Source organism: Ornithorhynchus anatinus, chromosome 3 (assembly GCF_004115215.2).
Source record: "Ornithorhynchus anatinus isolate Pmale09 chromosome 3, mOrnAna1.pri.v4, whole genome shotgun sequence".
Lineage (NCBI taxonomy): Eukaryota > Metazoa > Chordata > Mammalia > Monotremata > Ornithorhynchidae > Ornithorhynchus > Ornithorhynchus anatinus.
In genome coordinates, this window is record NC_041730.1 from 42,514,104 (window position 1) to 42,540,204 (window position 26,101).

At 41.2% G+C, this 26,101-nt stretch overlaps 1 protein-coding gene and 1 long non-coding RNA gene across 7 annotated transcripts in view; one reads left to right on the forward strand and one right to left on the reverse strand.

The window, feature by feature from the left end:
• Nucleotides 1–19,038, forward strand: part of LOC114810228 — a 33,511-nt gene extending 14,473 nt beyond the window's left edge. Inside the window, exons 2-3 of the long non-coding RNA XR_003757953.2 lie at nucleotides 5,709–5,801; nucleotides 18,722–19,038. This is a non-coding gene — a long non-coding RNA (uncharacterized LOC114810228). The remainder of the gene's footprint in view (nucleotides 1–5,708; nucleotides 5,802–18,721) is intronic.
• The window catches only part of QSER1 (glutamine and serine rich 1), a 68,775-nt gene that overhangs the window by 22,044 nt on the left and 20,630 nt on the right, over nucleotides 1–26,101 (reverse strand). The window contains exons 1-6 of one of the 6 annotated variants that reach the window (XM_039911468.1): nucleotides 14,385–14,504; nucleotides 13,009–13,124; nucleotides 12,354–12,515; nucleotides 5,688–9,392; nucleotides 979–1,301; nucleotides 11–127 (exon numbers count right to left, since the gene is read on the reverse strand). In XM_039911468.1, coding sequence (XP_039767402.1) covers nucleotides 11–127; nucleotides 979–1,301; nucleotides 5,688–9,392; nucleotides 12,354–12,450 — 4,242 coding nt within the window. In that variant the 5' untranslated portion in view covers nucleotides 12,451–12,515; nucleotides 13,009–13,124; nucleotides 14,385–14,504. Of the gene's footprint in view, nucleotides 1–10; nucleotides 128–978; nucleotides 1,302–5,687; nucleotides 9,393–10,581; nucleotides 10,661–11,337; nucleotides 11,369–12,353; nucleotides 12,516–13,008; nucleotides 13,125–13,792; nucleotides 14,033–14,384; nucleotides 14,505–26,101 lie in introns of those variants that run through there. The other 5 variants (XM_007659256.4, XM_007659251.3, XM_029061163.2 and 2 more) reach the window with 5 other exon arrangements.

Sequence of the window (26,101 nt, forward strand, 5' to 3'; positions counted from 1 at the left end):
TTCTACTTACACTATTAGTAGCAGCAAATTCTCTTTGCCCATCTCGAACTTCAGGGACAAATTTTTGTAGCAAAGCCTTCTGCACTTTCCAGATTGCTGGGGGTTCTTTTCCTGCTTGTAGAGCCATCTGAAATGAACCAAATTTACTGAATTTAGAAAAGCCACTGTTTGTAACTTTCATCCTTTCTATTTAAACGAGAATTTTTAAACACAAAAGAAAATATTTCCTCCAAAGTTTTTCTGGCTCAGGAGACCATAATGCCTACACTAACTTGTGAAGATCATATCAATGCTTCATATACGCTTGAAAATGAAAACTCAAAACTGACTCAAAAATAAAATGAAGCTTGGAGTCTGCTAGAGCTCCCCCCAACACACCAAAAACCTTGACATATACTACTTGATATTTTTATTACGTATTATTTCATAATGAATCAGAACAGTCTATGAAGTGTTTATAACAAGCTCTCTTCAAATGGAAAGTTTTTGAGGCCAATTCTCTTCATGCATGAAGTAACTCCCTAGTTGAGAATTAAGGCCTTTGGGAGGTGAATAAATTTTTTAATGCACTAGAAAATTGTTTTAATGGACTGCAGCGGAATATGTCCAACATGGGCTACAATGCACGAAATGGTCCCTAGTGATCCCAAAGGCCTCTGTTCTTCCCAGAGTGTGTCATCTACTACCAAGGGGGAGAACTGGACTCACTGCATTACAACTACAGCCAAGCTGCAACCATAACTCTTTCAACAAACCACAAGCATTTGCCACACAATAGGAGCCCACATTTAAGAGCAGAGAGGCTAGATTTTGCTTTCTCCTCACACACTCGTCACTTCAATGTTATTTTTTGGCGTGCCCCTTCCCGACAGTCTCAGCAAACCCATCAAGGAAGACCCTTACTTTCAAAGTCTGGATCGCATTTCAATATTTGTGTTGATTCGGGTAAAATGCATAACCCAGAATGGGCTAGATTACCTTGAGGATATTTATATCTTCTATTTTCACCACAAATTCATCACGTTCTCTGTACATGCCTTCTCCTCCACTGTCTGTATTCTCCTCATCTGTACAGCCTTCTATTGCAACAGCTTCCTGTGCCTTTGCTAACTGGTCTAAAGGAACATCATCAAGATTGGCTAGCTTTGAGGGTTCTGTAGAGCTTATTTTTTCCTGAACATTTATTGCAGGGGAAGTAGTGTGTAGAGAGTCTTGCTTAACTGCAGCGTTGATGGAAGCAGCAGTGGTAGCAGGTGGAATAGAAGTTGTGCTAGCAGCCACCACCTTGGCAGCTTCTGAAACTAAATAAAAGCACAAACACATCAGTAAGAGGATTGAAATCACTTATTTATCCAACAGGACAGAATATCCTTCATTTAACATGAAAACAAAAATTCAGTCAGCACTCCACATTCCAAACCAAAGTCAAGAATTCAGGAATAACTGTTACTTTTGGGGGTTTGGGGATGACTGGCTTGGTGTCCCTCTACAAAAAGGGGAGCCTGTAAATTTAGCCCGAGATGCAATCACACTACTTGTACTGGAACATATACATTTGCAAACACGGTATAATGAAACAGGACACTGAACAATGGCCAACACAGCTTCCTGAACAAATCCTGTCAGCCCAATCTACCCTTTCTATCAATAATAGGGTAACCTTGTCAATAGTCACCATTCTTTTCTCCCCAGACCCTTAGTCTTAAATTGTGAGCCCCTTTGAGGGTCAGAAATTCTGCCTAATTCTCAACTGGCTATTCTTTCCCAGTACTTCGTACAGCGATTTGCACACAGAAAGTATTTAATAAATATTACTTCTACTACTGCAGTCGACATGTAGTATTGTGATTAAGTATCTGCACAACACTAAGCTGAAAAATCATGGTCTTCTGGCCCAGTTTTTGTCAGGGGTGTATAATAATAAAAATAAGAATGGTATTTGTTAAGTGCTTACTATGTGTAAAACATTGGGGTAGAGACAAGATCCCTCAGATCAGATACAGTCCCTGTACCATCCAAGGCTAACAGCCTAAGAGGGAGGAAGAAGAGGTATTTACCCCCCAAGGTGAGGAAACTGAGGCCCAGAGCAGTCAAATGACTCACCCTATGTCCCACAGCAGGAAAGTGGTGGTGCCTAAACTAGAACCCAAGCTTGGTAACTCCCAATCCCATGCTCTTCCCCCTAGGCCATGCCAGTGCTCGAAACACCAGCTACCTGCTATGGGATATAGGGACTAGGTAAGGCAAGATAGGAAAGAAGCACACAGTGATTCTGTGGGTGGTTCAATGTGTTTATTAAGGCTGTTAAACCTAGGGAACTATGTTATAAAAATAATAATTAATAATAATAATAATAGTATTTGTTAAGCGCTTATTATGTGACAAGCACTGTTCTAAGCTTTAGGGTAGATAAAAGATAATCAGGTTGTCCCATGTGGGGCTTATAGTCTTAATCCCCATTTTATAGATGAGGTAACTGAGAAAGACCTTTGTTTTGCCTAATTACCTTTTATACACCCCAGCACTTAATACAGTGTTTGGCATAAGGTAAGCACTTAACAGATGCCATAATTTAAAAAAAAAATGGAAAATGACTATATAACAATAATCATCATAATGACGGTATTTGTTAAGGCCTTAATATGTGCCAAGCACTGTTCTTAGCACTGGGGTAGATACAAGGTAATCAGGTTGTCCCACGTGGGGCTCAGTCTTAATCCCCATTTTACAGATGAGATAACTGAGGCACAGAGAAGTGAAGTGACTTGCCCAAAGTCACACAGCTGATAAGTGGCAGAGCTGGGATTAGAACCTACGACCCCTGATTCCCAAGCCCGTGCTCTTTACACTATGTCACAGAAAAAAAAATCTAGGTCTCATGGTAAAATAATGAATCAGAAGGCAGCAGTGTAATATTAACGTTACAAGTGAGAATGGGATGTAAAAAATGAGAACTAAACATCCAAGAACAGTGAGGTTGTAATCTCATCTATCTTTGGCATAGACCCTGTCCAATATGGAGTACCGCAAAAGGACAGACAGAATTCAGAAGAACATTCAAATTGATTATACGAGTGAAGCAGTTGATTTATAAGATTAAAGTAATTGGTATTATTTTGCCTGGGAAACTGATGGCTGGGATGTGACTGGACAGTAGAAATATGAAAGGTCTATTAAATGGAAAGATTCACTGGGGACTGATCAAATGAAGGGAGAATTGGAATTTTGTTCCCTCTACTGTAAATTTGAAATGAGCAGGGAATGTGACTGCTAATTCTGCTATAGTGTACTCTCCCAGATGTTTAGTACAGTGTTCTTCACATAAGCAGCACTCAAAAAATACAATTAATTGATTGATTGATTTAAAGAACAGAGACCAATCTATCTGGGAGAGTTTTGGCAGTCTCCTGCTCCTCTTTGAAGAACAGAGTTTTGAGATCTCTACAAGAGCCCGTAACCTTCCCCACAAAAATAGTTCTTCAAATCAAAGGTTTGACAATATGGCAAACTCAGATAAACTAGTACACTGATGCGTCTTCAATACCAATCAATAAATACTATCTACTAAGTGCTCACTATGTGCAGAGCACTGTACTAAGTACCTGGGAGACCACGAGAGAATTAGTAGATTTGATTTCTACCCTCAAGGAATTTATAATCTAGACAGGGAAAGAACCCCCTAAATAAAGATAGGAGAAAGAAATAAAGTATAAAGAAATACACAAGTGCCACTGGGGAGGGGTCATGGGTACTTAGGTGGCAGAAAAGTGCTATGATGTCAGTTGGCAGGTACAAAATGAGGAGATCAGAAATCAATCGAGGATGGTCCCCCTGAAGGAAATGTGGTTTCAGAAGGGCTCTGAAAACGGGGAGGAGCCGTGGTCTGTAGGATGTGAAGGGGAAAGGCGTTCAGGAAGGAAGGAGGGTGTGAGCAAGAGGTCAGTGAAACAGAGAGAAGAATTAGGCACTGTGAGTACCCTACTGAAAGTATCGTACATACAGGCAAAATATTTTCAGTGTGTACTTTACACAATGCATTTCTGCAGATACATTAGGAACTACAAATAATGATTTGGAGGTACAGATAAACCAGCAATACTTCGGACAGATCGCAAAGGTTTAAGTACTCAAGGGAGCGTATTCTATATGGCAGTATTCAATTTGTACTGGGATAGGTTCTGGAGTACACAAAAATCAATAAATTAGCATGTCTGCCAAGTGATAGAGCAATCTCCTCCAGGGAGACTGGTGGAAGGAGGCATTTGAGGAGTGGAAGTTCTTTGCTCCCTCTCGCACAAGCTCTGGGATTCGTATTTCTCCATGGACCTGTCAGTCCCATCCTGGAACTACAAAATTCCAGAAGCCCAGAACAGGTCCGAGAGACTGCCTTTCATTCATTCAATACTATTTATTGAGCGCTTACTATGTGCAGAGCACTGTACTAAGCACTTGGAATGAACAAGTCGGCAACAGATAGAGACAGTCCCTGCCGTTTGACGGGCTTACAGTCTAATCGACTCTGACCCCAACAAGCCTAGCACAAAACCAGGCAACATGGGCCCACCTTGGCCTACTGGAAAGAGCACCGGCCTGTGAGTCAGAGGACTTGGGTTCTAATTCTGTGACCATGGGCAAGTCACTTCACCTCTCTGTGCTTCAGTTTCCTCATCTGTAAAATGGGGAGACTGAGAGTCCCAAGTGGGACCTGGAATGTGTGTCTAGCCTGATTATCTTGTATCTACCCCCAGGGCTTAGTACAGTGCCTAGCACTGTACCAAGTGACCTTTGGCAAACCACTTAACTTCTCTGTGCCTCAGTTATCTCATCTGAAAACAGGGATTAAATTGTGAGTTTCACGTGGGACAACCTTATTACCTTGTATCTACCCCAGTGCTTAGAACAGTGCTCAGCACATAGTAAGTGCTTAAATACCATAATTATTATTATTACATAATAAGTGCCTAACAAATACTATTTTAAAAAAAAGACAAAACTCAGATAAAATCAATTCCATTCAGTATCCACCCTACAAAGGCATGTATGCAAAAAGTAACAAAAGTAGACTACAGAGCAAATTATGATCTAGGGGCGCAATAAATTTTCTTATGTACATTTAGGTCTTCTACCCCTGGAGAACTACAGTGAATTTGCCCAGTCTCCCCCGACAGAATAATATAATTTTCTTAACCAGGGGAAGAAAATACTCTAGTAACATGAGAGTTAATGGAATCCAAATAGCACGATGTCTGAGCACAGAACATAAATTTCTGACTATTCAGTAAGTGAACATAAAAATCAAAATCTTTCTGAAATTCAGTTTCAGCTGAATTTTGGGTGAGCAACTGCAGGTGAGAAACTCTCTCCTCCATTTACTTTTAGCCCCACTGCTTCAGTGTTTCTCAAGCACATGCGGCCCTTCGGGCCAAGCTGTAAGAGAAATGCCTGCTCTTCCTAAAAGTCCAGGGAGCGACAGTTCCCGGAATCGGGACACAAAATCAGAGAGATGTGACCCCGCCACAGCCAACCCCAACGTCAAGATGAAGAGTTATAGAACCTGCCTCACAATGGTGGCGAGCAACCCAGCTCTTAACTGCAAACTTGATTCTAGCCATAAAAGGTGGCTTTTCCGAACTAAGAGAGCAACATTACCGCCAAGTCCAAATCACGCAACTTACATAAAATCTTACCTGGTTTGTTCTTTTTATCAGAAGTATCATCCAGAGCTGACAAAGCAGTGGTGATGCTTTTTTGAAGATCCTGATTACACCCTCCAGAATCATCTTCATCCGAAGAAAACGAAGGTAGGGTTTCCAAATTCCTTTTCAGTTCTTCGTCGGCTTTTTTGGAAGGGCTGGTGGCCCCAGCCTCAGACCCTAAAGGTGTCGACGTCGGAGGCTTCACAAGAGGCTGAGGACAAGGGGTGCGAGCAGCCTGGGTACCCGGCCGCCTGGTCCGGTTAGGCATTCGTACGGCAGGAGCCGAAAACTGTTGCTTGGGCCCAGATTTCAGAAAGTCTAAAAAAGAACCAATGAACCCCGTTTTCACTTCGGGCTGCTTTTCCTCTACTTCTTTGATCTTTTGCCTCATCTTTTCCTGATGCTGATACCCGTCGTAACAGTTCTCTGGAACGGGAGAAGAATATGGTATGCTCACATCTGTTCCCTTAGTACTCTGACGCTTGGCCGGTGCAGTCCTTTTTAGCTGTTTCAGGGCTCCACTTTCCTCCTCTTTCACTGGCCCTTTTCCTTTACCTTTCTTCTTCTGAAAGTTGCCTTGCATCAACTCTTGGTTCTCCTCTTCGGTCTTGACACTGACCGCTTCTCCAGGCTGGGAGACGGCCAGCGGGGCGAGCGGGCCTTTCGCTTGGCTCCCTGCAGTCGAACCATCCTCACCGCCTGTGGTAAAGTCACTGTCTGACGCGGCGCTTTCTCCACTCAGACTTTTACCACTGGAGACAAACTCTGAATCCCTAATATGATTTAACACCCCATCAACAGGAACATCATTGTCCTCTTCAGATTCTTGACTTGTGCTGCTAGGCTGTTTCCTGACTGGGCCAGAACTCGGTTCTTGCTCCTCGTGACCGGAGCCAATTGCCGGAGAGGCCATTCCAGCGGGGGGATTTTGCTCGGGAGTTTCAATATGTTTTTGATCGAGGCCCATATTCTTTGATTGTACAGAGGGAACTGATGACAGATTTAAAGTGATTTGGCCTCCATTTAAGGAGATATTATTTACACCCTGTGGCTTTCCAGCTACAGTTGCTAGGGAGTTGAAGTTTGCTGTCACGTGCCTAACGTCAATCGGCTGGAATTGGGACTTGGACTCATCGCCATTTTCAACAGCTTGAATTGCCTCATTCGAAGCTGATTTGGCAAAATCGGAGGGTGTAACCCCACAGGCCGCTGCTGTAGCTGCTAAGATATCATCGACATTTGACAGAATGTTTCTTTCATCACCGAGAAGCATCGATTCTGGAAAACATATCGAGCCCAGGGGAGCAAACTGATTTTTTGAAGTGTGCTGATTTGGTTGACTGAAATGGTCTTTTGTTACCAGATGCTGCTGTAAAGGCTTTGAGGATTCTGAAACGTCCATTTTCAAAATTTCAGAATTTTGAGGATGAAGTTGTTGCGGCTGAGGGCCCCCATTGCTTTGAATAACGTGACCATCCATTTGAAGAAACGGATGTGCTAACTGCTGAGACGGTTGAATGCGCTGGACGGCGGGAGAGGTCTTTACCTGTCCTAAACCCGCCTGCAGTATTGACTGCTGTAGAATCTGTAGATCACACGCAGACTCTAGAAGTACCTGTGTGCTAGGTAAACATACTTGGTGGCCATGCCTCAAAGCTTGGGACTGAATTTGAACCTGTGGAGGGGCATTAATAACTTGACTGTGCTGTTCTTGGACCTTGTTTTCCTGAATTTTATGCATTAGAGGATGCTGTTGGTTAAGTTCTTTTGCATTTACGCTCACTTGTGGTGTCTGCATTACATTTGATGTCTTTTTCATATCATGGCTTGCTACATTACTGATCTGGCCAATTTGCTGAGGAAGGTGGGTCACCGAACTAACCATCCTTTCGTCTTTTTTTGCTCCTTGGAGCGTAATCCCAGCAACCTGATCCTCAAGTCGAGAGTTACTTCGGATTACGCTTTGAGAATATCTTTCATCCGCCTTTGAGACGCGGTAGGCTGAATCTTGAGCATTAATTTCCCCATCAGGCAGCCTTTGGGTTGATGAGGCAAGAGACGCTTGCTGCTGTAAAACCTGTAATTCTTGCATGGGAAATTCATCTTCTTGCTTTGAGGATGCATACAGGTTAGAGTCAGATTTCCTTTTAGTGTACAGTTTGGTCTCTGAAGAAGGCCTGTTGCCCTGTAAGGTCTGCGAATGAGCAGAGGAAGCAAAAGGAGCCTGGCCTGTTGGTAAAAACTTTTGAGACTGTGGAGAAGAGGATTCCTGTGTCTGAGGATTTTGGGAAGAGTGCATAGAAATATAATTTGGGGATGGGCTCGAAGCTGACAAATTCTGAACCCGGGAGGTGGAAGAAAATGGAAGAGAAGATGACGTTAACGTTAGAGATTGCCCTGAAGTGTAACTTTCTGACGGACTGACAGCAGACAAAGCTTGTGACTGAGATGAATAACTAACCTGTGATTGGCTAGCTGGAGATAAACCCTGAGAGTGACTGGAAGAATAACTTTGAGATTGGCTAACTGAAGACAGATCTCTTGCTTGACCAGAATAGTTCTCACTTGGAACTGAACTTAACACCTGATGCTGATCAGAAGAATAACTTAGTGTCTGACTTTCAGACGTTATTGTTTGTGACGGCCCAGAAAAAGTCAGTGTTTTATACAATGAGGGCAATTTCTCAACCTTGCTGGACTTGTAAACCTGTGAGTGAACAATAGATGGCACATTGTGGGATTGGGTTGAAGCATAATTTTGGGACTGGCTGACTGACAGAAGACTTGGTAGCTGCGCTGTAGAATATATTTGTGTTTGGCCTGATATTACCGAACTCTGGTTGTGTAGAGATTTGGAATAGCTTTGTGTCGGCACAGGGGGGATTACACTTTGAGGTTTGGGTGTCTTTGTGGACCTTGGTGGCTGCTTTGTGGAACAGTTCTTTGCTTTTGTAACAGAAGCTGGAGTGTAGCCAGGTGACGGAATTGCAGATGAGTAAGACTGAGCAAGATCCACTGAGACCTGGGAAGTCTTCTGTTGTGATCCTCCGTTGCTCACCTGAGTAACATCTCCAATGGGGCTACAAGACAATGTTGACTGCCTGGTTGTATCCTGAAAGTTAACTACATTTGTACTTGGTAAATAACTGTGTAGGGAATGCTGTGAACCAGTCAGTTGTGCCTGCACAGACTGAGTACTTGAAGGCCGCTGATGGTGTTTAATCACACTACATTCTCGCAGAAGTGCTCTTTCAATGGATACATTTGAACCAGTAAAGACAGATGTGCTATAAGCTTGAGAAGCTTGCTGAGCTCCCCCAAGTGCTGAAGGCAACAAACTGAACTGAGGTTGCAAGAGATGGGGTGCAGACTCTTGAGCAGAACGGTAAGTTGAAGACTGAGGGGGCATGCTGGTACTTAACACCGAATTGCCCAGGCGCTCAAAGGCCAGGGCAGTTGGAACCGTGGCCTGGGAAGTCTTGAGCTGGAGCAAAGGGTCATGAGAATTTAGGAGACCATTTGACGTAGCACTGAAAGTTGATTCTTGAAGAGTCAGAGATGGGGTAGTGGCAAAGCTTCTACTACTGAAGGTGTTGGGATGCTGATAAGCGGAAAGAGCAGATGTTGGTGGAAATGTTCCAGAGGTTGGCAGTGCTCCCGTAACAAACAGCTCAGTTGCTGTTGAGGAATGCATACCTGTTAAAAGAAGACAAAGCACAAAGAAGTTTTTTTAAAAAATACCGCTTCATGTGACATGTAGTCACCCATTTATAAAGCTTGAGAAACTATGAATGATTCTTCCAGTCAGAGGATTTATGTGTTTAATTTGTTTTTTTGAGTTGTGTGGCAGTGTGGAAGAACTGATGATAAAAAGGTGAAAGCTTCTTTTTTCCTTTATAGGTACTTTCAAAATTGCTTCATTTTAAAGTGTAGAATTTCCCAGGTTGCTAGCTCTTTCCAAGAAAAAAATAATGTACTGAACAAATCTAGTAGGGATTCTGTACATACATCGATATATGGCTGTACTGATAGCTGAGATTTGCCTACTTGCAACACATTCATAAACTATGAAATTACATAAAAATAAACATATAATTCCACAGTGGCTTAAGTAGGTTGCTTTCTGCTCTCTCCCATAAGGACAAATCAAGTGCAAATTTAAACAGAAAACCTAAAATAAGCAGAAATGTAAATCACAATTAGTATTAAATTTGCCCAAAGTCTACCTAAATTACATTGCATTAAAAAAAAAATTGTTTTACTGTCAAGGACAGTCAAACCTCTTTCTCTTCTGTAAATTCACAGCAATGCAATATAGAAATTTAAATTATATTATTTTCCCATGACACAAAAAATCTGCTACAACATTAACGAAGCACAATTTGGGGAAGGATTCCTTGGATCTTAATTGGTAAAAAATGTTTCTCACTTTCTCCTCCCATTATCAAATGCTGCCTCATCAAAGATGAGGAAACTTCTCGGGCAGCATTAGAAAAAGTAGTTAATCCATAACACCTTTTAAAACTGCACACTTAATCTATTGACGATAATGTATATAAACAGAATATATGCCTCAAAGAACCCAACTAAAGCCTTGGAATTTAAATAACTTCCATGTTACAACACGACACGGTTTTCTGCTGGGCTCAAAGCCTATCGCACCTATTCACTTCCCTGATTTCCTAACTATATCTAAAGGTCAGTTGCAATGAATCTCAGAATGCCTATATTCAGGTAGAGGAGCCTGTCAAACAACAAATTGAGGGTGGGAGGGGTAGATGAAGGGCAGACATTATTCATCAACAATGAACCGGAAAGCAAATAATAAAGAGGGTTTTTCATTCCAGCTTCACACTGTATTTTGAAGAGAAAAATAAAAACCCACCCATCCAGGCACAAGTCCACCATCCCAATTCCCTCTTCTTGGAAGTGGCAGTAGTGAGCAAGACCCCAAATCCAGGCGGGTGGAGGCAGTGGGGCTCCCCGGGGTCGGAGTTAGTAGCTCAGAGAATATCCTGGACCAAAATAGAGACGGAAGGAAGCACACCGTCCTTAACCCCTGAAGCCTCTGGTAGCTTTGACTGATTCTTTGTGGGCAGGTTAGGGGTCATCGCTGTTTCACTCAATGTGGTCAAGGTGCAAAGAGAAGCTTCTATGGTCCCACGTTACAGTACAGGAAAGAGGGGCAAGAATTTAAACTTAAAAGGAGTGAGCGAGCTTTAAAACAGCAAATTGAATTTCAAGCTTGAACTAGCAAGTTGGAATGTTGATGGTATAAGGCTTTGGAAACCAAACAATTTATTATTATGAGGAATAGATATTTGAAGGAGATGATGCAAAACATCTCCTGCTATCCTCAATTCAATTACCCCACCACACCCAGATAGTAGAGAGAAAATTTCCATCCCACTGAATGCCCTCAAGAGTCCATCAGTGTTGCTCCAAGAGGCATTTCAAAATGCAGTGTTAGGAAAACTTCCTGGTGTTTCTGGCTAGGAAAGTAACAGCCTACACTCAACTCCATTATTGGACTGAATGATCCTTACTTGGTCTAATCAATCTCAAAACACTCTTTAGAATTAAAAAAAAAAAAACCACTTGTATAAAATAAAAGCATTTTACAGAAAGGTACCAGTCATACCTTGAAGCGAGCCAAAAAGGTTTCCTGCTTCCTTTAAATACACAAAAAAATCCCATCAGAGCAGAGTCAAGTTTTCTTTATTTTGTTTTTAAATAAACCTGATCTGAGTCCTGAATATAAAGCTTCAGTCTTGCAGCAAATATTTATAAATGAACACTTGGGGTTAAATTAAATGAAGAAATTTCACAAGATTTCAGGAAGAAAACTATAGAGCTTTTTAAAAAGTGAACTATTTTATTTCAATTCAAGCAGAAATTACAAGTATTTCTTCAGAATCTTAATATAGCTAGCTAAGACATTCTGGGGATGGCTCTACCAGGAGATGATACATTAGAGTAATCACAAATAATTATTCTTTAAATTTTCATTGCCTCAAATCATCACCCCCATCAGTCTTGGACTTAGCCCAAGAACTTCTTTTTGGGACCAGTGACAAAAAAATATGAGGAGAAAGGTTCACGGATCATTTTGAACCCAACTTTTAAAATACACAAGCTTTACAAATATTCTGCTGAATAAGAAGACGTTTGTGTCTAGATATTCACAGCCTTGACAATTAAGTCACCTTTACAAACAAGTCCAAAAATTTACTGGACAACAAAAATGTTCTTGCTATCTCACCTTTCCCGCAGAATTAATGAAGTGCATATTTTTTTCTACTTGCCCAGAATAAACTGTTACTTCCCCGACAGGGATGTACCTGTCCATAGGAGAGGGTTGCTTTTTTTTGAGCAGATACCACAGTAGACTACTTAAACTTTTAAACACAAATCACTTCTCAGTTCTCCAAACTCCCAAAACATTTTTTCAACCTTAAGCTACATGTAAAAAGTATGACTGTTGGTAAACCTTCTGGTTGAGAGATCAGGCATGAAAATGTTCAGATTCTCTTGGTACATTTTTCAAGCTACAGAAATTAACAATCCACATCGATTTCGACTGGACTAGAATTACCGCAACTAATACAAAGTGTCTTTTCTATCATGTTAGTCTTCCAAAACTTCAGAAAACATCACCTGTCTGCCATGCTGGAGCCCTGAACTGTGGTAAAAGGGTCGTTCCTGAAGAAACAGCCTGAGTAGTACGGGTTTCAATTGAGGAGAGAAAATTCATCACTGAAGATTCTTTAGTGTTGGAGCCAGCACTGCTTATGCTAGTATCAAAGAGTCCAGAAAGACCTATCATTTGGTAGGAAAAAAAAGTACAAGTCTAAGAATCATTGTATGCAAAACAATACCACCACCACCATGCTATGTATTGCAAAACATTACGTATGCAAACATTTTCAACATTATGTGAAAATATTAAGAAGGCTATTTCCCCACTCCCTGCTACTTACTGAAAAAAAAAATAAATCCTGGATATTTGGAGCCGCTTACCTCCTGCACTCCAAACCCAACACCCAACTTAAAGCAATCAGCTAGAGAGTTACTGGTTGCCTTTGTTTTAAAGTATGATTACTTTTAACATTTTTAATCTTTCCACACAAACCTCCTCCAAAAAATGTTACATGTAGTAATGCTTGAAGTGAGCTACAAAGTTTTTATATTTAAACTTGGAAATAGCCCTTCGAGGGGACATTCATTCCACCCAGCTTCATGACCCGAAGTACATCAATCTTTCATAACCTTTTCCAGGTTTTCAAAACAGAATTCACAATATTACAGTTACCAGTTGGATGATGTGTGGAAGAATATCCAGGAAGCTGATGAGAAGCAGCATATGTCTGTCTCTGAAGGATGTCCGTTTCAGAATGTGACGGTTGACCTCCTCCTCCATAGCTTAAACTGGAGAATATTAAAAGAAGTGACTAAGCAGACAACCCATACCAAAAACAATCCATACCAGATGAACTCAGTAAAACCAGAAATTGAAGAAAAGTAGCTTCCATTTTTTTAACCAAAATTCCTTCGGGGGGAAAATTCAAGAAGGAGGAAAACATTAGGCGCCTTTTTTTAAAAAAAAAAAAACAAACTTCCTCCTTAACAGAAATACTCTAGATGTCAGGTCACTGTTATTTGCAATTTACAAAATACTAGATTTTCTGAAGGCACACTGGAGAAGTCTGAATACAAATGCCATGGGCATTTTCATTTAATTATGTTTTGTTGCATAACAATCACTAGATTGTAAGCTCCTTGAGGACAGGGATCCTGCCTACCACTCCACTGAATTGTTCTCTCTCCAGGGCTCAGTACAGAGGTCTATACTCAGTAAGCATTCAGTAAATATCTTTTACTGATTGATAGTTCCATTTAGTAGTAGCAGCCGGTATTATGGTGTTTATTAAGCACCTCCTATGGGCAAAATACTGGGAGAAATACATATTAAACATATCAAACAAATCCCTGTGAAGCCCAATTTTAATGGCAGTAAACAAACGGAAGTGGAAAACAAAATAATATACTATTAAAATTAACGGACCAACATAGCAATGTAAAACAAAGTAGCTAACCACAATTCTTGGATATAATTGCCAAACTCCTCACTTCTCTGCACCAATATATAAACTGATGCTAAATTCCAACAAATGACAAAATATTGCTACAGGCCTCCAATTTTGTGTCCCCTAGTTTCTCTCTCCTTTTTTACACCCCCTTTTACAGTGACATTTCACAAAAGTACCAGCAAAATTGCCCAGGCTTCATCTAGGATTTGGGAGGGAAATTTAAAAAATAAATAAAAGGAAAACGGCTCCTCCCGCCCACTGACACCCAACTCCACTCCATCCCCCTTCCATCCTCCTTCCCCTCCCCACTTTTTCCAATCCACACTTCTGTGCCCTCCCCAAAACTATACTTTTATGCCATCAGTTTGGAACAGAACAGCAGTCACAATGCGAGTAAGAACAGAATACACATGGACTAGAACACAAGGCCCGAACTCCTTCCACTGGACACTGTAGCTTCCCATTGAAATAAATTGAGATGTTTCTGGCCTTGGCTGAATCACAACAAAAACATTACATGGCTTTCCCATAGATTGCACTATCTTTCAAAGCACTAACCATAATCACAAAATATTAACTAAATATTACAGTTACGCACCTATAGCTTTTCTTCTCTTCTACTTGCCATTTTCAACAAGAGACTCCATCAACTCCTACTCATGTTCAAAGTGGACATTTGTCAACCTTCAGGATTGGATTTATTTCTGGAACTGGGGCAGCAGTGCGGTACAGAACGCCCTTGGTCCCATTTCTGATTTTGGACTGACCTTGGACTGACCTGAATGAGAACTGTCCCAGGGATTCTTTAGAACACCTGCCACCTCCACTCTCAGATAAAGCAGGGGACTGAGCGAGGCTGGGGATTACTAATTTTACCTGTATCCTGCCCAGAACCGTGGAGCTGTATGGGAAGGCAGACAATTACTCTTCCCGCCCTCAAAGCCATTTTGAAGGCACATCTCCTCTAAGAGGTCTTCCCTGAATAAGCCCTCCTTTCCTCTTCTCCCACTCTTTTCTATATCACCCTGACTTGCTCCCTTTATTCATCACCCTTCCCAGCCCCACAGCACTTATGTACATATCGATAATTTATTTATATTAAATTAATGTCTGTCTCCCCTTCTAGATTGTAGGCTCACTGTGGGCAATGAATGTCTGTTTGCTACACTGTCCTGCCCCAAGAGATTATAGTGCTTTGCACACAATAAACGCTCAATAAATGAAACTGAATGAAGAGAAAATATTGGGATCTGTTTTACTGCCCTAGAGTGGTCCTTTAGGCAGTTCCCCCTGAGACTCACTGCAGGAAATGAATGGGAAACTGGCATTCCCTCAATTCCCTACAGTTTTAGTCAATAAACTGGAGGAATCTGGAAGGGCAGTTTCCTGAATCTTACTTCTTCAGGATCAGAAATGGGGAGCCAGACATTTCCCTTTTCCTCTGATGCCATGGACTCTGGACAAGAGAAACAATCATTCGGTGGCATTTGTTGAGCACCCACTATGAATATCCTGGCCAAAAACCGGAGGCAAGACAAGGCTACCATCATATTCTCAATTTTTAAACTTACTGGTTCCTGCCACTGATGGTACCCATTTTACGTGTCTCTGAGAGTTGCTAACTCAAGGGAGCCAGTGGGCAAACAAGGACAACAGCCGCTAGGTATTTTACTATTACTTCTCCTCCCACTACATTTTGCCAGACCTCCCTTATTCACAAGGTTTCAGCTACCGACTCTATCTGGATAACTCCCAAGTCTATTTTACTAATCCCGACCTTTCACTTACTCTGAAATTTCACATTTCCTCTTGGCTCCAGGACTTTTTTTTAAAAAAAATAGTTACACACTTACTATGTGCCAGGCACTGTACTAAGCACTGGGGTTGATACAAGCTAATCAAGTTGGATTAGTCTATGTCCCACATGGAGCTGTTTCAATCCCCATTGTACAGATGAGGTAACTAAAGCACTGAGGTTAAGTGACTTGCTCCAGGTCACACATCAGATAAGTGGCAGAGCTGGATTAGAACCCAGGTCCTTCAGACTCCCAGGCCCAGGCTCCATCCATCATCACATGGATATCCTATCCCGCCAGTACCTTAAGCTCAATAATCATAAAACTGAACATCTCTTCCAATCAACTGTATTTACTGAGTGCTTACTGTGTGCAGGGCCCTGAACTGAACATTTGGGAGAAGAAAATATAACACAATTAGTAGACTTGTTCCCTTTCCACCTTTTCTTCCACATCATAGTTGACACCACCACCATCCTCCCTGTCTCTGAAACCCACAGTGCAGTATTATTCTTTTCTTCCCACTCTTTCAATTTGCATTCAGCTAAATCAGAGAAGCAGCGTGGCCCAGTGGAAAGAGCCCAGGCTTGGGAGTCAGAGGTCATGGGTTCAAATTCCGACTCTACCACTTGTCAGCTGTGTGACTGTGGGCAAGTCACTTCACTTCTCTGTGCCTCAGTTACCTCATCTGTAAAATAGGGATTAACGGTGAGCCTCACGTGGGACAACCTGATTACCCTGTATCTACCCCAGGGCTTAGAACAGTGCTCTGTACATAGTAAGCGCTTAACAAATACCAACATTATTATTATTACTATTAATAAATCTTGTACGTTTTGCATTCCCCTTTCTTCTCCATCCAAACTTTGGTCTAGGTACTTTTGTCCAGACTACATTTCTATAGCAGCTCCCAGGAAAGTCTGGGCGGCACCAGGCCGGGAATAAAAGCAGCTTCTGTGTGTTATCAGACTCATCATCCCTTCTGAGATTTTGAGCTTTGTGCTTCTGCATCATCTATACACTTGATTTTTTACCCTTTGGGCATTTTTTAATGGTATTTGTTAAGTGTCAAACACAGTCCGAAGTGCTGGCATAGGTACAACTTAATTAGGTCAGCCACAGTCCCTGCCCTGCATGGGGCTCACAGTCTAGGTAGGAGGGAGATCAGATATCCCCATTATGCAGCTTAGGAAACAAACTGAGGCACAGAAAAGTTAAGTGGTCTGCTCAAGGTTACAAGGCAAGTAAGTGGCAGAGCGAGGCCACACTGCTTCTCATTTGGTATTCACCCCACCCTCAACCCCATAGAATTTATGTACAGATCTGTAAATTATTTATATTACTGTCTTTCCGTCTAGGCTACAAACTCCATGTGGGTAGGGCACAGATCCACCAACTCTGTTGCACTTGACTCTCCAAAGCACTTAGTACATTGGTCTGCACTTAAACACTATTACTACTAGTATCAGTCTCTTCACTAGGTCTATCTCCCTCCAGTCTACTCATCACTCTACTGCCCAGGTCATTTTTCTAAAACACTGTTCTGCAGACATCCCTCCACTCCTTAAAAACCATCATGGCATCTCATTTCTCTGTTTCAAGCAAAAACTCCTTGCCTTGGCTTGTAATGCATTCTATCGGTTTTCTCCGAATACTAAGGCTCTCATCTTCCACTATTTGTGAAAATGTATATGTCTACTTCCCTCACTAGAATACAAGCTCCAAGATACAGATCTTGTAATAATAATAATGATGATGATGATGATGATGATGATGATGATGACATTTGTTAAGTGCCTACTACGGGCTGAACACTGTTCTAAGCTGGGGTAGATACAAGGTAATCAGGTTGTCCTACATGGGGCTCACAGTCTTAATCCCCATTTTACAGATGAAGTAACTGAGGCACAGAGAAGTCAAGTGACTTGCCCAAAGTCACAGAGCTGATCAGTGGTGGAGCCAGGATTAGAACCCATGACCTCTGACTCCCAAACCTATGCTCTTTCGACTAAGCCACGCTGCTTCTCTGTCATACTTTCCCAAGACTGAAATTCAGGACACTGCACTCAATAAATACCACTGTTATAAACTGCTACGTATTCACTCTTCTCCCACTACAGTCCAGCTCATGCTCTTCATTCTTCTCAAACTGAGACAATGAGTCTGTCCTTCCTCCTACTTGGAACTTCCTCACCCTTCAAATCTGCCAGACTTCAGCTCTTCCCCATCTTCAAATCCCTTCTGAATCCCACCTCCTCCGGAAGCCTTCCACCAATTCATCAGAAGACCTGGGTTCTAAAAGGTCTGCCATTGGTCTGCTGTGTGACTTCAGGCAAGTCAATTAACTTCTCTGTGCCTCAGTTTCCTCATATGTGAAATGGGGATTAAATCTTATTCCCTCCTACTTAGACTGAGCACCTCATGTGGGACAGGGAATGTGTCCAGCCTGATTATCTTATATTTACCCAGAGTTTAGAACAGTGCTTGACACTTAGTAAGCCTTTAACAAGTGCCATAATCATTAGTATTATATTGTCCCAACGACCAGCTCAGCACATACATATATACACTCACCTGAAACACTTACACATTAATTTATGTACTCTAAACACTACTCGTACACATATGACTCTTTCCATCTCTTCTTCCTCCTCTAAGTTATTTTGTGTCTGTCTCCCTTTCTAGACTACATGCTCCTTAAGGACAAGATTGTGTCTTCTAACTCTATTGTACTTGCTCAGTGCTTACTACAGTGTTCCACAGATAGTACAGGTTTAATAAATGACTGATTGCCAGATTCCTGCCTCCACCAGGAGCCCACCCAAGAACAAAGTGGCTAAGAAAACTGAGCTGCTCCTGTTGACAGCATATCTACCTGGATAGGTGGGCTCTTCCAAGAGCATGCCTTCCATGCCCTGTGCACCCCATCACAAGCAGACTGTCCACTAGGACAGACCCACGAAAATGATCAATCAGCTGCATTTACTGAGCACTTAAGTGTGCAGAGCACTGTACTAAATGCTTGGGAGAGTACAATATAACAGAGTTGGCAGACATGTTCTTTGCCCAAAATGAGCTGATGACAGAATAACTGTATACATATGATGAGTTCCTTATATTTTCCTTCATTTATTTGCAGGTTCTTCTTCCCCGTCTATTAACGATCTGAAGACTGCATTAACAAGACTGCAGACTTCAAGCTCCCCGCTAGAGCAAAAGCTACTAATGGCCAAGTAAAGTTTCTACCAACTCTGTTGTATTATACAGCACAACAAAAATCTCCATTCATCTAGCAACTCCTGGCAGGCACAGTTATATTTTGTTCTTAAAATAGCACTGTTATATTTAAAATGAGGAAAACTGCAAAGTTATAGGGTCATGTTAATTTGAAGAATGAATAACAGGAACAAGAATTATTAGAACCGAAACTGAATAAAATGATCTTAGAAGAGACAATTTATTTGTAATGAGCTACTTTTCAAATACCTGTAATTTGCAAAACAAAAACACACACATTAACTTAAACACTAAGGACATGAATACAGATGATTCAAGTAGGGTTGTGAGGAAAAGTATGGCAGCATCATTAAAAAAATGACTTGGCAGCTGGTAGGATTAATTGAAGGGAAGTAGTATGGAGTCATGGGGGTAGTTCAGAAAGGAAGGAATGGCAGAAGCCCAATAGATAGGTAGAAATGACCTGAATTAAGGACCTGGTGGTGGAACTGGAGAAAGGAAAACCTATCAACAATTTGCAAAATGAAGGATTTGCCTATGGAATTCCTACGAAGGATAATAAACATCATGGAAACTAAAATCATGCTTAAGTAACCTACCTGGAAGGAAGTGGTGAGGATGAAATAATGCCAAATTAGGAAGGTTTTACAATTAGTACAAAGGACGGAGGCTTGGGGGAAAAAGAGCTGTGCTTTCCCCATGACGAATCAGTTGATCAATGGGATTTTTGAGCACTTACTGTGTGCAGAGTGCTGTGCTAACTGCTTGGAAGTGTATACTACAACAGAGTTGGTACACACATTCCCTGCCCACAAGAAGCTTCCAGTCTAGATGGGGAGACAGAAAAATAAATTATGGATACATAATTATGTATGTGTCCATAATTGCTATGGAGTTGAGGGTGGGGTGAATGCCATGGGGTTAAAAGACTATAGATCCAGGTACCAAGGTGATAAAGGAGGGAGAAAGGGTAGGGGCAATGAGGGCTTATTTGGAGGAGATGTAACTTTAATTAGCCTTTTAAAATGGGAAGAGTGGTGGTTGGTCATATATGAAGGGGGAGGGCATTTCAGGCCAGAGGGAGAATGTAGCCAAGGGGTCACCGGCGAGAGAGACAAGATCATGAAACCGTGAGTAGGCTGGTGTTAGAGGAGCAAATTGTGTGGGCTGAGTTGTATCCGGAAACCAGTGAGGTAAGGTAGGAGGGGGCGAGCTAATGGAGTGTTTTAAAGCCAAAGTGAATGATGATGAGCTTGAGATAGTTACAAGACATTCTAGTCAAGACACTCTGAGGACAAAGGAAGTAATCTGCTGGGGCTGGTGTGTTTTTTGAAGGTAACTTTTTGATAAATTAATTTTGGACTCAACTGATGATGGACACTAAGAACCATCTTAACCTTAGTGGGAACTGCACTATACAAGCAAAACCAAAATACCTGGAGCCTCATACCACTTAAACTGCCTCAGAGCCTGCCCCAAGAACCTAATTTTGCACATCTGCCTTAGCTTGAAATGGAGATTGCATCTTTCTCACTTTTTCTCAGACCTGCCCTTCCACCCCTGGTAAGTCAACAAGAAGCAACAAATTCATGATCCACTGCCAAAACTGCCTGGTGTCCATCGCCTCTGCCTATCACTTTCCAATCTTATTATGCTGAATTGTGACATGTTCAGCTCTATTATTAGCAGCAAATAAATCAGATATCATTAGTACAATTAAGAAATAAGCAGAGCCTATGAGCTTTTCTTCACCTGCCTTTACGCCTTGTCTGCCCTGGGCACATGAGATTCTGGACTGAATTTAGGGGGAGCGATCACAAGGAATAGGACAAGTTCAATGTTCTCTGCAGTCAACTGGTATCTGAAGCCAAGGGAACAGACAAGAGTTTGGGTACCCGGGGAATAAGCAGACTTGTGAACCTGGCCCTGTGTCCTACTATATGCAGGAGGTAAGGAGAGAAAATCCACAAAAAAAAAAAATTAGTGTTCCAAGCAAGACAGTTTCAAAGTCAGGATGAACTGAGTAGCAGTGAGGTAATGAATAAGTAGCAGACACTAGCTTGCAATGAAGAAAACACCGGAGATTTAAGCAATCAAGGAATTTTAACCTATATCTGAGTCAGATTCAGGGAAGACTGTGAGCTCCATGTGGGAAAGGGCCCCATAATCTGATTCTCATGTATTTCTCATAGTATTTGACAATAATAAATACCTTGAGAATGAGCAATACATTATCAGGTCCTATACCTGTCTTCTTAGAAGGTGAATGGCGACAACTTCCAGCTGTATGGTTTTCTTTTAATGAGTATGAGAAGAAAATTCATTCATTCAATCGTACTTATTGAATGAGTATGAGAAGAAAATCGGCAGTAAAGAACTAAGGGTAAGGGGTATATAGGTAACTTCTCCCAGTAGTATGGAAAGAGGAAAGTGAGAATTAGTACCTGGAAGGGATAGTTAAGTTAAGGAATCTTTTCTTAAGGATGGAGAAGCTCTGAGGATGAAGGGAAAAAGCTACAGCAACGAAGCTGAAGAGAAAAGCTGAAGGAGGGATTGAGAATTTTCTGCAGGCATGAAGAAAAAGAATTTAAGGTCAAGGTAAAAGTTTTGAAATATGTGATTTACTTACTACTTGCATCCTTAATGCCATCCAGCTGCCTATACCAATCTCAATATTATTATGATCAAACCAAGTGCATCCATGTGATTTTTCAGTTTGCATTTACAAATAAACTGTATTTTAGAACCCTAAAGAGAGCCTCAAAAGGCATACTTTGCAAGTTTCAAATAACCGAAAAGGTTATCTGTATAACTTTGAAGACCAATAAAACAAAGCACTAAATGAACTTACAAATAGTAATATTTGTTTTTCATTTGGCATTTTGTACGTCAGAGCATCTTACAATAATTAACCAGTTAATCCACATTCCTGTGTGGTAAGTCAATATTATTTACTTCTTTTTAGGCAGTGACTCCTTTAAGGTCAAATAAAAAAAAGAAAGAACAGTACAACAATGACTAAAGTTAAGAGCTTTCAAATAATTCATTGGCTAGCACTGTTACTGGCAGCAGAAATATTTCAAAAGAAACAATTAAGAGTTGAACAAGAATTGTATACCTGACTTTAGCTGTTCTCTGCTGTACCCTGAGCTTAAAATAAGAAAAAGTTTGACTTTTCTTTAAGGTTAAAATGCAAACATTCTATTTCACTCACATTATCACAATGTGAATTTGTAACAGTTTGGGAATGCTTAACCTATTCAATGGGAGAACTTTATTCAAAGTCAATGACTTGAAGTGTCAATTGCCCCTACACTTGAATACAGCCAATTCAAGAGTGCAAGGGTAGTGTTCTTTTAAAAAAACAAGGCAAAAAAACCCAGTAAAACACAAAAAAACTTTAAAGAATTCTTCAACATCACTCTTTCCTAACACTTACAGAAAACAGACAGAGCTAATTGTGCTGATACTGGGATACACTGCATTTCCAAATGGTAAAACGTTTGAGAGTTTGAGCCTCCAGGCTAGTGAGTAACTCTTGAGACATTAATATAACCCTTTATATGCATTTTAATACAATAAGAGAAGCAGGATGACCCCAGCTACCAGATCATAATCAGAATTGCCATAAACTGATGAGGCATCATATAATAATTATCCTATTAAAATATAGCCATTCAGAAACCTCTCAAACAAGAGAACTGCGCATCTGTGTGCCCAGTACTGTAGTAGACACTTGGAAGAGTACACCAGAAGAAAAAAGGAAAAAAAAAAAAAAAGGAACCAACTGTTCCCTACCTTATGGGGATTTCTAAATCTCTTACTATAATCCAAAGGATCCACTTGCTTATCTTTGATGATAAACACCTATCAATTTCAGAAAAACAAAATGTCCCCCACACAAACCTTTAAACTGTAAAGTGTGTTTAATACTTCCACTATGACAAATTATGTAGTTTACATATGTCAACTTCTCTATTTTCATTGTTTCAAAGATACTTTGGCGGAATGACTGCTCGAGAAGCAGCATGGCCTAGTGGAAAGAGCATGGGCCTGGGTTGTAATCCTGGTTCTGCTACTTGCTCTGCCATTGCTTGCTGTGTGCCCTGGGGCAAGTCATCTCACTTCTCTGTGCCTCAGTTTCCTCAACTGTATAATGGACATTAAATACCTGTTCTCCCTCAGACTGTGAGCCCCATACAGGACAGGGACTGTGGCCAACCTAATTAACCTGTATCTACCCCAGCACTTAGAATCGTGTTTGAGACATAGTAAGTTCTTAGTAAAGTCATAAAAAAAATTTGAACCTTATGTTTTAACAGGACTTCAAATGAACAACTTGCTCAAAATAACAAAGCCAATTTGTTAACACTTGTATTTGTTAGCACAATTAAATGACTGCACAATTTATTTGTGGGCAGATTCTTATCTCAAACACACCACATGGATCACAGTCTACATGTCTTGCAAAATCATCTCTAATGTTCATTGACATGTGCCAACTGCCTGAGATCAGGATAGGACCTATGCAACTTTGTTCAAATAAATGCTGCATGCACCCAAATAAGCATGAAGTGAAATTACAAATTATTAGATTTTTTAAGGTATTTAAGTGCTTACTACCTGCCAGACACTGTATTAGACCTGAGATAGTTACAAGATCATCAAGTTGGACCCAGTCCCTGTGCAGCAGAGGGCTTGGGGACTTACTCCCTACTTTATCTATTGTTATTATTATTATTGTTACCTAGGGACTTCTGATTCTACAAAGTAGCTAAATTAAAATGGATGACATATATGTTGAAGGACAAGACACACCTTAGGAAATAATTTTCCCCAAAACATCGATTCCAACCAGGTGCTTTATTTCTGGTGTAAAAATACCCCAACGCTAAGAGATTTTAGAATTGTACCCCAAGAGTAGTTTTATTGCTTATGAGGGTATAAGCAGTCCTTAACGATGATGGTGCTGGAATCTACTGTCAAAAATGGAGGAGCTTGAGTGTTGCCACTTTTGGTGTGTTGCAAGATGTGCATAAAAGCCAAGGTGTGAGGCCCCAGGACAAACACAGACCATAAATTTGTCAGGTCAGCACTGATCGTGGAGCAGGACCTAAAATAAAACTGCTTCTGGCCTGATACATTTCTCCTTTCCATTGGCAATGCATTTATCATGGAAAGATTTAATAGCTCAGAGGCAGATCTTACTCCCAAACATAACTCACTGGCCTGACCTCTCTCCTCTGCACTCTCACATCTCTTCCTGCCTCCAGGTCATTTCTACATGGATGTCCTGCCAGTACCTCAAACTCAACATGACCTATTCTGAACTCACACCTTCTCTGCTAAATCCTCTCTCCACCTAGCCTTCCCCAACTCAGCTGACAAGAACACCATTCTCTCTCTGCCATAGCCTTAGCATTACCACAGACTTTTCCCTCTCTTTCCAGCCCCATGTTCTCTCTGTGGCTAAATTCTGTCGGTTCTTCCTCCACATTTCCAGAACCCATCCCTTCCTGTCCATTCACACAGCTGGTTGAGGGACTTATCCCAGCCTGACTACCACACCAGTCTCCTTGTTGATATCCCTGCCTCCAGTCCATACTTCACTCTACTCCCTGGGTTAGTTTGCCAAAATACTGTTTGGCCCACATTTCCCCCCTCCTCAAAAACCTCGAATGATTTCTCATTCCTCTCTGCACCACGCAGAAACTTGCGACCATTGGCTATAAATCCCTCCTACTTACGGACTCTCTGCTCCCACTACATCTCAACCTCCGTTCTTCGTTCCTCTCAAGCTAACCTACTAATTATGCCTCATTCTCATCTCTCCTGCTACCTACCTCTCATACCTTTCCGCTCCCCTAGAGCTCCCTTTGCACTTCACGTCTGACATGACAGACCATTGCTCTCTCCATCTTCAAGGTCCTTCGAAAATTTCATCTCCTCTAAGAGGCCTTCAGCTCTTCAGCACCATCTAAGCACTTAGGTACTCCCAACTCCCCATAGGATGGTTTTCCAAATGTTTATATTCTTTTACATCTGCTTATTTGTAATTTGTTTTAGTGTCTATCCGCCACTACTAGATTTTAAGCTTCTTGAGGGCAGGGATCATATCTACAAGCAGCGTGGCTCAGTGGAAAGAGTCTGGGCTTTGGAGTCAGAGGTCATGAGTTCAAATCCCAGCTCTGCCACTTGTCAGCTGTGTGACTGTGGGCAAGTCACTTCACTTCTCTGGGCCTCAGTTACCTCATCTGTAAAATGGGGATTAAGACTGTGAGCTCCATGTGGGACAACCTGATTCCCCTGTGTCTACCCCAGCGCTTAGGACAGTGCTCTGCACATAGTAAGCGCTTAACAAATACCAACATTATTATTAAATGTGTCCTGCTAAGCATTTACTATAGAGTTCTGCACACAGCAGGCATTTAATAAGTACTATTGACTGATTGATTTTCACATGAAGTGACCTTGTGATGTTAAACTGGGCCATAAGCTGTAGGCAAACAATTCTTTCCCAAAAGAACAAAATCAAGACAAATCAACAAAAGGTAAGAAAATTCAGTCTGTAGAATTGAATTAAAGCATGAAAGCATGGGAGTGAATTAGACCGAGGCAAAAGTACATCCGATTCTCCTAAAATAGAAGGCGTATACCGTCCCTAAACCCTACATTAAAGTTCAATGTGTGTCTGATGCCACACATATGCACACAAGCCACTTCTTCCAACACTAACAGTTTCACATTGTCAGAGGAATGTTGCCGAACATCTCAGCCAAAATGTGCAGTGAAAACACTTGTTCTGGCAAAACTGGATGTGCAGAGGTTGAAAAAGGAGGTTACTAGAACTTGAAAAAAAGATACACCTAATTCTCAATTTTTTTCAAGAAATAATTATTTATTTTGCAATTAGTGAGGCCTATGGTTTCGCCTTCTTTTTCATCTGCTTTCTGGCTACTTCACTGTTCCTTATCCCCCCTATTAATGTCTGCGGCAACTGAGGCTAAAGAGAGCAAAATATCAATTAGTCAAGATACTGATTACCATCATTGTTAAAAAGGTCTACTGTAGAAGGATGCTGAAATTAATAGCTACATGGAAGACTGTCTCTATTATCCATGTATTTCAATTATCCGTATCTTTTCCCATCAACAACTTTGAATGAGACTTTGTACTCACTGAAAAAGAAAGGAATAGAATCCAGAAACCATATAAAGGTTGACCCAAAAGATGAATTTTTTTTTAAACAAGCTTAATCTTAAAAGAATAGTGTAGCATAGTG